Source organism: Mucor mucedo (assembly GCF_025094135.1).
Source record: "Mucor mucedo strain NRRL 3635 chromosome Unknown EV154scaffold_182, whole genome shotgun sequence".
In the NCBI taxonomy this organism is placed as follows: Eukaryota; Fungi; Mucoromycota; class Mucoromycetes; order Mucorales; family Mucoraceae; genus Mucor; species Mucor mucedo.
This window is the reverse complement of record NW_026252466.1, coordinates 2,173-15,208: the sequence shown is the minus strand read 5'-3', so window position 1 is coordinate 15,208 and position 13,036 is coordinate 2,173. Positions and strand designations below refer to the sequence as shown.

Here is a 13,036-nt window from a genome sequence, read left to right as displayed (position 1 = left end):
CAATTCCATTTAACACGTTCTTCTTCCTTCAGACATAAAACAGAAAAACGGCGTAGCGATTAGTTCAAACATCCTTACCCAGTTAAAACGGCCACTTCAGTTTGTAGGGATATTAGCTGACCTCAATTTAACAAACTTCCACAATCGATCTTCTTTCAAGTTCAATTTAGACAGGGTAATGGTATCTTTGATGACTTGAACACCAAAAGTTGTTTTTTTAAGGCTGTTTTCAACCGGCTATTCTTGAAATGACTCAGAATATAACAAAGTGCACCATTACATTCGACTAAGAGCTTTAAGGTGTCGTAACTGACCTAGCAGCTTTTATCGTTAAGAGCATGAATCTATAGTATAGGACAAAGTTTTTAGTCGAATGCAATGGTGCACTTTATTATATTCTGAGTCATTTTAAGAATAGCCGTTTGAAAACAGCCTTAAAAAAACAACTTTTGGTGTTCAAGTCATAAAAGATACCATTAACCTGTCTAAATTGAACTTGAAAGAAGATCGATTGTGGAAGTTTGTTAAATTGAGGTCAGCTAATATCCCTACAAACTGAAGTGGCCGTTTTAACTGGGTAAGGATGTTTGAACTAATCGCTACGCCGTTTTTCTGTTTTATGTTTGAAGGAAGAAGAACGTGTTAAATGGAATTGATAAAGGAAAATTATAATCTAACAATTGTCCCAAAGGAAGAAACTCTTACTGCCTTTTTAAGCTTTTTTGAATTATAATAAAAAGTCAACTATCTCTACTGACAATGTCCATTATTACTTTCCCAAAATTCTATTTTTAAACCCAATGCACTGTATTGTACAGAAGTTCGGAAAAATCATGTAGAAACCTACTTTAATTTGGGGTGATGAAACCTGTGCTAAATCACATATGGATTATATGGACGTAAACTTTCCTTTAGAACTTTAGCAACGGAAAAGTATCTGACTTGGGGGTAAAACTGCCAATCCTAAAGGAGTATACTCCCGTCGTTTCAATATTTAGGGATAAGGCGAGATACAAAACAAGTCGCTAAGTTCAGCATGCACTTGAGATAAACCGTTTATATCTTCAGAATGACTTGTAGCAAGTGAAATTTCAATTCACGACAATTTTAAATGGAAACAATGTACAATGAAAGATGAATAAAACTGGCTCCTTATAGACAATCCGATGACAGAAAGTAGCACAAGCACGTCTCCATCGTGACAAATAATGCTTATTTTGGAAATATCTTAATGATGTAAACTTCACCATGTGGTTGAACCATCGTGCATTTACATTATCACTCACTCTCGGGTTGATGCTTACTACAATGAAATGTATCAGTATCTATCTTATATGCAGGAGATATCAAAATAGTATTAATCGTAAACAGTACTAATCTACGTTGTTACCGAAAACGTTAGAAGGTCGAAGAAAAGACTGGAAAAATAAGATCCCCTCCATGTATACTCATCTACATGTCCTAAAGAAACAAAAGCAAGACACCTGACTCATATGTCCATTACCCAGTTTAGCATGTAGCTACTGCTTAAACCTCAGTTATTGGAATTTCTTATTCTCTTAACGGACCGACCCCTTAAATTTATCGCAGTTTAACTAAAGCTTAGACCACGAATGGACCTGCTTATAGCTATATACATCGAAGGGGGATACTAGGCCCTTCTTTTCTGTAGTCATATTATCCAGCGAATCGGCTCTTATAACCTCTCTTTTTAGATACTTCATTTAACGTATATTATATACGAGAGCCGTGCTAGTAATGATTCCTTTCCAAACGGATTTTCACAATGATTTTGAGATGAGTATTAAACTCATGCAAACTAAATCCCCCTGAATTTTTTAACTGGAATGATAGTCACTGTTTTTTTTTCTTCCTCATGTCAACCTGCATCTGACTACGTCTGCAAAGAATAGGGTCTATGACACTCTTATTAGTTTTAGAAGGCACATGCTTTTTTTATTTTAAGCAGAAAAAAAAAAGCAGAAGAATTGGAACTTTCTTAATGGGATCTCCACATCCGCTGTAATATCTGATGATATAGTGTGGCTGACAATTATCGACCTTAACTCCTCTCATTACAGTGGTTAAAAATACTGTTTTCCTAATATACTTTTCAATATACTTATTAGCTCAAAAATATCTATAAACCAAAGCTATAGAGAACCAGTTGTCTTTTTCCTTACCTCCGCTTACCTCCACTTACCTCTATATACCGCCTTACACTGTAGCCTTGTTGATTACTGTTTCAGTCAGTTTAATCATGTAGCACAAAATCTAGTTCGGCTCCAAGCTGTAAATATGTAAATACAGTGGAGATAAAATCATAGTAGTGGCGTCATCTGTTTAACCTGTGGCATTATTAATTAAAACCTTTTATCTTTTTAAAGGAACACAGCTGATCAGCACGAAAAGACGTGATCTTGTTACAAAAGGTTATTATCAAGTTTCCTTATTTGGTGTACTATGACTTGCTATAAGGAAAAAGCTATCCTCTATGCATAAAACTTTAACAGATACATAATGAATAATAATAATAAAATAAAAGAAGGAAGAGATGCATTTTGTTATTCATGCCATCATCATTTCTTATTTCCTTACTGACTGTCGGTGTGTAAATTATAAATGGGGGGTGAGATTTACACAGCAAAAGTATAAATTTAAGTTTATTTTAGTCTTCTCTCCCTTTTTTTAAAAAAAATCTTCATACTTTACAAAGAATATGACTTCACCTTTACCAGTGAACGCAAAGCAAGGTTATAGAGAGGGGAGTTCATATTTGAATGAAGCTTCTTACCTGTCCAGCTCATTTGATCGAGCTAATTCAACTGCGCGATTAGGCTCTTCTCCAGGAAATTATGGTTCTTCTCCTAAAAGTGTATTATCTCACCATACATATGGCTCTACTGACCTAGAGAACGTATTAACAACAAACAGCGGCAGCCTATTTCGTCCTCTTTCCACAGCTACTTTTAACCCAGAAGATAATACTGTCAGTGTTGACCTCTCCGATGACCAAGTTGCCAAAGTAGTTAAACGTCATTTAGTAGACACTTCACCTTCTTCGTCATTACATGCTTCTTCATTGCACCGTAGTGTGACCAACGACGACGATCAAGGTAGTACGTTCCGCAGTGTTCACCACCTACCAGGTGGTGCTATCACTCACGATATATATAAATGGGCAGACGATATAGAAAATGAACAGATTGCTAGACGCCAGCGCTCCCAGTCATTTTATGTTCCCCGCAGTGAACCGTTAGATCCCGCTTTGGCTAGATTGAAAGATCCAGGAGGATTTAGACGTCATTTTGTTGTTGACAAAGCTGCAAGACTGGGCAGAAAACCACCTCATTGGATGACACGTACATTTGTTGACTTCTTGGCCTTGTATGGCCATTTTGGTGGTGAGGATTTGAGCGATGATGAAGATGAAGAGGATGAGGTGGAGGATGAAGAGACCGGCGGTTTAAGAAGAAGAAGAAGAAGATCGGATGATGACGATGATAATGAGGAGTCGCCCCTGATTCGTAGAGCTCAAGCAAATGCAGTGCAAGGAACTGCTACTCCAGCAAAGGCCGTCTTCTTGTTACTAAAGTCGTTTGTTGGAACAGGTGTCATGTTTTTGCCTAAAGCGTAACTTAAACAATAATAGATATGTATATGAGAAGTTTATTAACTTTTTTTTTTCTTAAATCTAATAGTTTTCATAACGGTGGTCTTTTATTCTCGACTACTGTATTATCAAGTATTGCACTTGTTTCTTTATATACATTTTTACTTTTGGTCGAAACTAGAAATAAGATTCCTGTTTCTTTTGGTGATATTGGCGGTATCTTGTTTGGTAAAAAGATGCGTTATGCGGTATTATTGGCCATCACATTTTCACAGGTAAATTGGGAACTGATTATGATTAGTCAGTGTAAAAAAAAAACCAAAAATCTAAACATGTTTATACAGATGGGATTTGTATGTGCATATATGGTATTTGTCGCTCAAAATGTGCAGGCTTTGATTGAATCCGTATCACAATGCGACATCCGAGTACCGCTGTCTTACCTTATTCTCGGCCAAATTGCTATTTTTGTCCCACTGGCAATGATTCGTAAGATTCAAAAATTATCGGCATTTGCCTTAGTGGCAGATTTATTCATCTTGATCGGTTTGGTCTATCTGTACTATTACGATTTCTTTGTTTTATCAACACAAGGTGTCGCAGATGTAGAATGGGTGATCAATGATAAATCATTCCCCATGTTTATCGGAACCGCTGTGTTTACTTATGAAGGAGTTGGTTTAGGTACGTATTTTTATTTTCAGCATTAAGGGCAATCATGGATAACATTCTAAATTAAATATATATATAAATATATACGTATAGTTATCCCTATTACGGAATCCATGAAAGAGCCTGAAAAGTTCCCCAAAGTATTATCAGGCACCATGATTTTTATTACATCTATATTTTTATCGGTTGGATTTATTTCCTATCTTGCTTTTGGTAGTGATGTTCAAACAGTAATTTTATTGAACATGCCCGGTACTGCCGTAGTCAATACCGTTCAGGGATTATATGCGCTTGCTATCTGTCTGTCGATCCCCTTGCAATTATTCCCTGCTATTCGTATTGTGGAGAATGGATTATTTACTCGATCTGGAAAGCATAATACGATGGTTAAATGGCAAAAAAACGTCTTCCGTTTTTGTTCTGTATTGATTTGTGCTTGCATTGCTATTGCAGGTTCTGGTGATTTAGACAAATTTGTATCGCTTGTCGGCTCGCTTTGTTGTGTTCCTCTGTGTTTCTTCTTCCCTCCCTTGTTTCACTTGAAAGCAATTGCTAAATCCTGGCGTCAAAAGGCGATTGATATTACAATCATTATATTTGGCCTTGTATCCATGACATATACCACAGGTATTACAGTTGCTCTATGGTCTGAGGGTGGTGAGGCCGCGCCTATTTCTAGATGTCCTATTTAATGGATGACGTTTATTTTTTTTCTCTTTCCTTCTGCTTCTTTTATTATTTAAAGCGCAGCTCCCTTTCATTGGGGAAAAAAAAATATCATGAAAATTATTATTAAAGCTCTTATTCATTAACACAATAATTCATAATGGCTACTTCTCAATTATTACCTTTAGGTACAAGTCTGTTCTATAGGTCACCATATATTTTATTAAATGACGTATATGTTTTTTTTTTTTAGAATTGATCGACAAGTGTATTGGATCCAAGATTTGGGTTGTCATGAAGAACGAAAAGGAATTCACAGGCAAATTATTAGGTTTTGATGATTACGTTAGTAAGTAACATCTCATTACAAACGCGTACCTTCTTTTCTAACTTTTTTACCCTCTTCTAGACATGGTTTTAGAAGACGTGACTGAATTGTAAGTTTTTATGTGTGTATCAATCTAATCTCGGGGTTGACATGTTTATTTCAATATAGCGAAAACACAAAGGACGGTTACAAGACCCAAAAATTGGAACAGATCTTATTGAACGGAAATAATATCTGTGCTGTAAGCTATTCATTTTATCAAACACGATTCTCAAATTCACCTTTTTGTTATTTTATAGTTGATCCCTGGCGGTTCAGGCCCCATTTAAAGCGATACACACACACACACACACTTGAAAAATTGATTAAAATACACACAAGTTTATATATAAAGGGTTATCGCTTCGATTTTTTCACTGGAAACACCAAGGGAACATCAAATCCACTAAGCGTCATCCTGTTTAAGCAGGATTTCATGATGATGGGGTTAAATGTGTTTTGAAAGTAACAAAAACTAAAGCCAGTCATATAGGCGTCAAAATGGGCAGCATGGGCACCATCTTCATCTTTTCTTTGAGACGTGTATACTTGTGGATATTCAGATGGCCCCATTTTAGAATCCAAAATTATTTGTACATCGTGAGCTGCAGTCTTTCCTTTGTGTGTGATATTGCTGCAATATCCTCTTTCCTATTATATGTATCCTTAGTTCTTCTGTGTGTTGGGACACAATTTATATTTCTTTTCATACCGCATAGCTAATACAGTATTTGATCTGCGTATCCAGTTTAGCGCCCTCTTCCTCGACTGATCTTTTTCTCTTCTCACCTATCAATTGCTTTTCAATAAACGGCGAATTTACATCCACCACAAAATAAGGTTCTCCATCCACATTTCCACCGAATCGATTTTGACGTAATCTGTCTGACTTGGAGAATACGTAGGCTAAAAAGGTGGCATCAAAATCTGCTTTACCTGCCATAAAGCGCGTATCATATAACCCAGACGGAAAATTTGCAGTGATCTGCACAAGAAACCTACCCAGTGTATCAGGTAGAGCACCGATAAAACAATGATAGAGGTAAACCAAGTCAAATAAACCGTTATGCAAGATTAAAGGTATATTATGTAAGTCCATCGCAGTCATAATTTTGGTCCATAAATTATGAAGTCGTTTGTCAGAATTCCCGTGCTTCATATCACCGGGTGGAGTAAATGGGATACCCTTTGTAAACATGGCGTCAAAACTGTATTCATGCTGACACAAAAATTGGCCAACCGAGGTGCTGATCAAGATATCACCTTGTTTCAGTGTCAATAAATTGTAATTATCACACGTATATTTTATAGGTTTTATTTCTTCTTTTGTTGTTGAAGGAGGTAAACAACCATCGCTATCGTTGTTAGGTGAAAAAACAGATCCATCTGTTGAATCTGGCACGGAAGCGTGAAAAATGGACAATCCAACGGATGCAATGGTAGCTGATTCCACTGTTTGCTTCATGCCGGCATAACGATGATTCATGTCCATCGTTTTCGTATTTCCCAATGCAGTAAATTCTAAATCAACCGCCAAATGCGAAGCTTTGTTGATCTTTGCAACGATCTCTGGAAAATATTTATCAAAATTTAAGTTGGTAACGTCATTGTAGGATACGACATAAGAACTTTTAGGTTTAGTCATTCTGTCCTTATTATTTTGTTCACTCGTATCAGGAGAAAAAGAAGATTTTTTTTTTTTTAAAAAAAAAAAGTTCCTGAGCTTTGACGTTCCGAAGCAGTAATGCCACAATTCAACATAAAAAGTGAAGTCTTATTTTGTGCTACTGGCATGCGTAATGAAAAAAAAAGGTAGCACAAAGATTCAAACGGATGCACAAATCAATGATAAACTGTCAAAAATGGTGGAGAGAGATTAAAAGATCAATAATGTAAATGAGCAGTGAATAGCTTCACCCGAACCCCTCGCTGTGTTCAGAAACCTTCTGAAGAACCCGCAAAGTACCTTTATCGGTGAAGTAACAAGATGATTAATCTACATAAAACTATATTTTAATTTTTTTTTAAATGAAATAAAAAAAACTCCTGTTGAAATCTCGGTGCCGAAAACTACTCGGCTAGAAATAAATAAATTGTTTGTTATCTACTAAAATATCGCATGGATCGGCAGCAAAGAGGTAAAAGCCGACCATGAAGTCATCAAGACTATATGTATATAAAAAGATGAATTAAAAAATAAGTAAATAAAATTAACTTATACCTTTCTTTTTTTTAACGCGGTAAACTTATTTTCTTCTTCTCGTTACGATGAGCGGTACAGAAGATCACCGCACGCTAGCACAACGAGAAATTGATGATGCTTTGTTAATCAACGAGAAGGGCAACAATACTAGCAGTAATACACCCGAAAAGGAAAAACCTACAAAAAATGAAAGTGTACCCATCTTGAAATTGTTTCAATTCGCTACACGACGTGATTTGATCCTGATTCTGATTGCTGGACTAACATCATGTACAACAGGCGCTATTCAACCTATATCAATCTTATTCTTTGGTAACGTTTTAAAAAGTATGGGAGAAGCAGTCGTACTTCATCAAGATTTAATGGAAAAGACTTTACCCATCATCTTGCTTTACATTTATATGGGAACCGGAGTCATGGCAGCTGCTTATATCTCCAACTGTCTTTGGATTCTGACAGGAGAGTATCAAACAAGGCGCATTCGACAGCTTTATGTTCATGCTATTTTAAGACAAGACATGAGTTGGTTTGATAAATCTGAAGAAGGTTCATTGACCACAAGATTGGCCTCGGATATCACCTTGATTCAAGATGGAATATCTGAAAAGTTTGGTCAATTTCTCATGTGTTTTTCCCAGTTTGTTGCAGGTTGTTCAGTTGCTTTTAGCAAAGGGTGGCGTTTAGCTATTGTCATGACAGCTGTAACACCTGCTATTGCTCTTACAGGCGGTGTCATGGGTATTCTTGTCACAAAGTACACCATGGAAGCACAAAACGCTTATGCCGATGCTGGTTCAGTATCCGAACAAGTCTTTGCGGGTATTCGTACAGTTTATTCCTTTTCTCTTCAAAACAGATTTTCTACAAGATATGATGACAAGTTGGATAAGGCTATGAAATCCGGTATGAAACGTGGCATAATTCTCGGTTGTGGTCTCGGTACTTTTATGTTCATGTTATTTGGCATGTATGGTCTTTCTTTTTGGTATGGATCTGGTCTTGTTCACCAACACAAGATGGATGGTTCTACTGTCTTGGTGGTCTTTTTATCCATGATGATTGGCGAATTCTCCTTGTTACAGATGCCTACCAATCTAGCCGCTGTCTCCGGTGCCTCCGCTGCTGCTTTTAAAATCTTTTCTACCATCAACCGTATCCCTGATATTGATTCCACAAGTCCTCTTGGAGAAAAACCTGCTCAAGTGTTGGGTGATATCGAATTTTTAAATGTCAAATTTAGATATCCAACTCGTCCTGATACTGTTGTTTTAAAAAATTTGAATTTAAAGATCAAGCCAGGTATGACTGTAGCCTTTGTAGGTCCCTCGGGTTCTGGTAAATCTACCAGCGTTTCGTTATTGCAACGTTTTTATGACCCACTCTCTGGTACAATCACATTGGATGGCAGAAACCTTAAAGATTTAAATGTCAAATGGCTTCGTGAAAAAATCGGTGTGGTTTCTCAAGAACCTGTCCTGTTTAATACCAGTATCAAGCAAAATTTAATGATGGGTAGCTCCAATTCCAATATCAGTCAAGAAGAAATTGTTGCGGCTTGTAAAAAAGCGAATTGTCATAGTTTTATCAAGCAACTTCCCAACGGCTATGATACGCTAGTGGGTGAACACGGTGGTATGCTATCAGGTGGTCAAAAGCAGCGTATTGCTATTGCCAGAGCTATTTTAAAAAATCCTGCCATTTTATTGTTGGATGAGGTAACATTATGATAACATACACTCACATGATCCGTTCTAATTAGATAAATTTTGTTGTTTAGGCTACTTCTGCCTTGGATACCCAATCCGAACGTCTTGTTCAAAAGGCCTTAGATGAAGCTTCTGCAAATCGTACTACCGTTATCATTGCACATCGTCTTTCTACTGTTCGAAATGCTGATCTTATTGTTGTGATGGAGCATGGTGATCTTGTGGAACAAGGCACACATAACGAGCTTATTGCCAAAGGTGGGATTTATTCTGAACTCGTGAAAAAACAACAAATTGATACCGTAGACAAGACAGCCATCATAACAGAAGAAGATGACGAAGTTTTATTACGCAAAGAAGCAATTGAAGTCAATCGAAAAAGTTGTATTGAAATGGCCAGAGCTTCTGATCATTCTACTATTGCTAACGTAGTCCGAAAAAGTGGCCGCATGTCTGTTATTGATGGGTTTGAAGCGAAAAAGAGAAGAGAGGCTCTCGAAAAAAAGGCAGCTAAAAAAATGAAGGCTCCCGTCTTTAAGGTGTTTAAACAGATGCGTCCACAATGGGGTTGGATGGCCTTGGGCTGTCTAGGTGCTTGCATTGCTGGTGCTGTTTTTCCACTGTATGCTCTGTTCTTTGCAAAAGTCATTACTTTACTGAATGAAAATAACGATCGTTATTATGGTCCCCTAGAAGGCCCAAACTTGTATTCCTTCTTGTTTGTTGTTTTAGGACTGTTTGCATTCCTCGGGTTTTCCTTGCAAGTTATTTCTTTTGAAGTGGCAGGTGCAAAATATACAAGATTTTTACGCAGTAAATTGTTCAAGGCCTATATGAAGCAGGAAATCGGATTTTTTGATCAAGATGAAAACAATGTTGGTTCTCTAACTTCGAAACTTGCTGTCGACGCTAAATGTGTGAATGAATTAGTGACAAAAGTTTGGGGTGATGTTGTGCAGATTATTGTTACATCAAGTATTGGTAATATATTCATTATACACACCATATGCATATAAATATAATATTAACTTTTCCTGATAGGTTTGGCTATTGCTTTTATGCATAGTTGGAGATTGACATTGATTATTTTATGTATGGCACCACTAATTATTGGTGCATCCGGTTGGAATTCTAAGGTTCAACAAGAGTTTGAAAATAATACAAAAGACAATGGTAATGAAACAGCTGAAGTGGCTAATGAAGCGATTAAACAGATCCGTACCGTCAGTGCATTGAATAAGCAAGTTTATTTTGAAGACAAGTATTATCATGCTACTGAAGGAATGCATCGTTTAGCCAAAAGAAGAGCCTATACTTCTTCCATTGGTTTTGCTCTTTTACAAGCCACTTCCTTATACACAAATGCTGTCGGATTCTATGCCGGTGTCCGCTTAATTATGCAAGATAAAATCACATTAAATGAAATGGTCATTACCATGATGTCCATTATGATCATGGCCGATAGTGTTGGAAGAAGTAGTGTCTTTATCACCACATTTGTTAAGGCTAAAATATCCGCAGTGGCAGTCTTTCAAGCTTTGGGTCGTGAGCCCAAGATTGACCCTGATCTCGAGGGAATTGAACCAGCTCATTCTGATATTGATGGCGCCATTGATTTCAGTAACGTTAGCTTTAGATATCCTGCCAGACCCGATGTTCCTATCTTTAGTGGCGAGTTTAATCTTAAGGGTAAAAAAGGACAAACTATTGCTCTGGTAGGTCCATCTGGTTGTGGTAAATCCACAACAATTGGTATGCTGCAACGTTGGTATGATCCTTTAAGCGGTACTGTGCGTGTAGATAACCATAATGTCAAGTCATTCTCCTTGAAGAATTTACGTAGTCACATGGCTCTTGTAGGACAAGAACCTGTTTTGTTCGATTTAACCATTGGTGATAATATTCGATTTGGTGTAGACGATGCCGAAAGTGTGAACCAAGACCAAGTGGAAGAAGCTTGTAAAGCAGCGAATATCCATAAATTCATAACCAGTCTACCGGAGGGGTATGCAACACGTGTTGGTGATAAAGGGTCTCAATTATCAGGAGGACAAAAACAACGTATTGCTATTGCCCGAGCTTTGATTCGTCAACCCAAGATTTTGTTGTTGGATGAAGCAACGTCTGCCCTTGATAGTGAAAGTGAAAAACTGGTGCAATTGGCTTTAGACAAGATTCTCGAACAGGGAGGCAGAACAACGATTACCATTGCTCATCGATTGTCAACTATTACCAGTGCTGATCTAATTTGCGTTATAAAAGACGGTCGTGTAATTGAACAAGGCAGTCATTGGGAGCTATTGAAACTGAATGGTGTTTATACTAGCTTGGTGAATCAACAATCGCTAAACGTCACATAATTACTTTTTATATCTAATAAGTGCAGTGTTTCTTTAATAAACTGCAAAAAAAAAAAAAAGAATTAATACATTTAAATAAGCGTGGGACATCCACTGCTATAAATTTAGACAGACAAAAATTAATTTTAGACAAATGTAAATTGATTCAGACCAATAAAAAAAAAAAAAAAAAATTAGATTTCTGAGCTTTTCTTCTTCGGATGAATCATAAATTATAAGATCAAGCATTTACCTGCATGAAATAACCAAAGCGATAACTTTGGCGTAATTTTCTAATTGCTTGCTGATGATGACAATTTTCTGCAAAAAACAGCAGGGCGTTTTCCAGTGTTTCTTAAACTGTTCAAGATATGACGGAGATTTAATTCAGCTGCCAAGTCACGATTCCATTGTCGTGAGTCCATTAAGCATTTCGATGAGTATGATCTCATTTTGAGAAAAAACGCCCAAAAGAAAAGGAGACAAAGGATGCGGGACGTTTCAAGCATGTGGTGATTAAGCCCGAATTTCTATCTCAGGCACCCGACTGAGCACGAGTTCCTGAATTGTAAATAAACAATTTTCTTCTTCTTTTTTAATCTACTCCCCCTTTTCCAACAACAATTTTTTACATATTCATAGTGGTTTATTAAAATTAAAAAATGGCATAGGTGAATTAGCTTAAACATATATTTTTTTTCTTGAGGAATCATTACAATGCAGCCGTTTTGAATTCGTGGATTACTAAAATTGTCAAAACTACATGCAACCGTGATTGCGTTGCGTATTCTATGTACAGGTAAAATCGAATGTACATTTGTATTTTCATAGCCTTTGCCTATTTTTATAGTTTCGTTTTCTAAAATATTGTTACCAGGGTTGACAGGGATAAACCACCATACGAAAGCGAATGTGTGTGGGGTAACACTGCCGTTAACAATTACGACGTGTTGAAAGAAATATTGTATCTCGCCGTAAAAGCAGGCAACGGATTCCGACGAATGACTGTATTTAAAGAATGTTTGAGTATACGCACCTTTCATCGATCTTGACATACGGCTTTTGTACATAATATTAGATTGAAATTGTTTGGATATTCTGGCGTCGGCACCAACATAAATCGAAGGAATGTTATTGGAAAGTGAATTACTATAGTTGTTGCATAGATTAGTCGTGGTTAAATGAAAGAGATTGGTGAATGGACGATTTGGATAGCATACAGTGTAGTATTTAATAAGAAGCATATGGTGTGATGGATCGAGCGGAGTGGATTTAATTTCATCAGAGCTAGTAGGGATAATGTTCGGATGAGAGTATAGCATTTTCGATCCGGTCACCACACCTCCCGAATTGGATATTCATAGGAAGACAATTTGTAAAAAATAATGCGATCTTGAGGACTGGAGCTTGTGTATAAGGATTGACTGATGGCGCTGGTGTTGTGGAGAATGTGGGGTTGATCTTTAGAAA

The 13,036-nt window shown here is 37.0% G+C and overlaps 4 protein-coding genes across 4 annotated transcripts; 3 read left to right on the top strand and 1 right to left on the bottom strand.

Annotated features, from left to right (window-relative positions):
• The first annotated feature begins 2,691 nt into the window (after positions 1-2,691).
• Positions 2,692-5,087, top strand: EV154DRAFT_473631 (transmembrane amino acid transporter protein-domain-containing protein). The gene is made up of 4 exons (XM_051597940.1): positions 2,692-3,633; positions 3,702-3,888; positions 3,958-4,297; positions 4,379-5,087. The coding sequence occupies exons 1-4, from the start codon at positions 2,720-2,722 to the stop codon at positions 4,975-4,977; spliced, it is 2,040 nt and encodes a 679-aa protein (XP_051451534.1). The 5' UTR covers positions 2,692-2,719; the 3' UTR covers positions 4,978-5,087.
• Position 5,088: 1 nt separating this feature from the next.
• EV154DRAFT_452637 (uncharacterized protein) lies at positions 5,089-5,656 on the top strand. Its single transcript, XM_051597270.1, has 5 exons — positions 5,089-5,139; positions 5,205-5,300; positions 5,361-5,388; positions 5,448-5,520; positions 5,579-5,656. Exons 1-5 carry the CDS (start codon positions 5,112-5,114, stop codon positions 5,606-5,608), a joined length of 255 nt encoding a protein of 84 aa, XP_051451533.1. The 5' UTR covers positions 5,089-5,111; the 3' UTR covers positions 5,609-5,656.
• A 19-nt stretch (positions 5,657-5,675) lies between these two features.
• Positions 5,676-6,783, bottom strand: EV154DRAFT_431076 (ribonuclease H-like domain-containing protein; the record flags this gene model as incomplete). Its single annotated transcript, XM_051596578.1, has 2 exons — positions 5,676-5,930; positions 6,031-6,783. The coding sequence occupies 2 exons, from the start codon at positions 6,781-6,783 to the stop codon at positions 5,676-5,678; spliced, it is 1,008 nt and encodes a 335-aa protein (XP_051451532.1).
• Positions 6,784-6,802: 19 nt separating this feature from the next.
• EV154DRAFT_579444 (p-glycoprotein) lies at positions 6,803-11,587 on the top strand (the record flags this gene model as incomplete). Its single annotated transcript, XM_051606586.1, has 4 exons — positions 6,803-6,916; positions 7,656-9,236; positions 9,299-10,208; positions 10,269-11,587. 4 exons carry the CDS (start codon positions 6,803-6,805, stop codon positions 11,585-11,587), a joined length of 3,924 nt encoding a protein of 1,307 aa, XP_051451531.1.
• Positions 11,588-13,036: the final 1,449 nt, after the last annotated feature.

Bases quoted from the DNA above. Each gene is read 5' to 3' on its own strand.
- EV154DRAFT_473631 (XM_051597940.1), top strand. From the start codon at position 2,720: ATGACTTCACCTTTACCAGTGAACGCAAAGCAAGGTTATAGAGAGGGG. The intron at 3,634-3,701 runs GTAACTTAAACA...TAAATCTAATAG, and splicing joins GTCATGTTTTTGCCTAAAGC to TTTTCATAACGGTGGTCTTT. The intron at 3,889-3,957 runs GTAAATTGGGAA...ATGTTTATACAG, and splicing joins TGGCCATCACATTTTCACAG to ATGGGATTTGTATGTGCATA.
- EV154DRAFT_452637 (XM_051597270.1), top strand. From the start codon at position 5,112: ATGGCTACTTCTCAATTATTACCTTTAG. The intron at 5,140-5,204 runs GTACAAGTCTGT...TTTTTTTTTTAG, and splicing joins TTCTCAATTATTACCTTTAG to AATTGATCGACAAGTGTATT. The intron at 5,301-5,360 runs GTAAGTAACATC...ACCCTCTTCTAG, and splicing joins AGGTTTTGATGATTACGTTA to ACATGGTTTTAGAAGACGTG.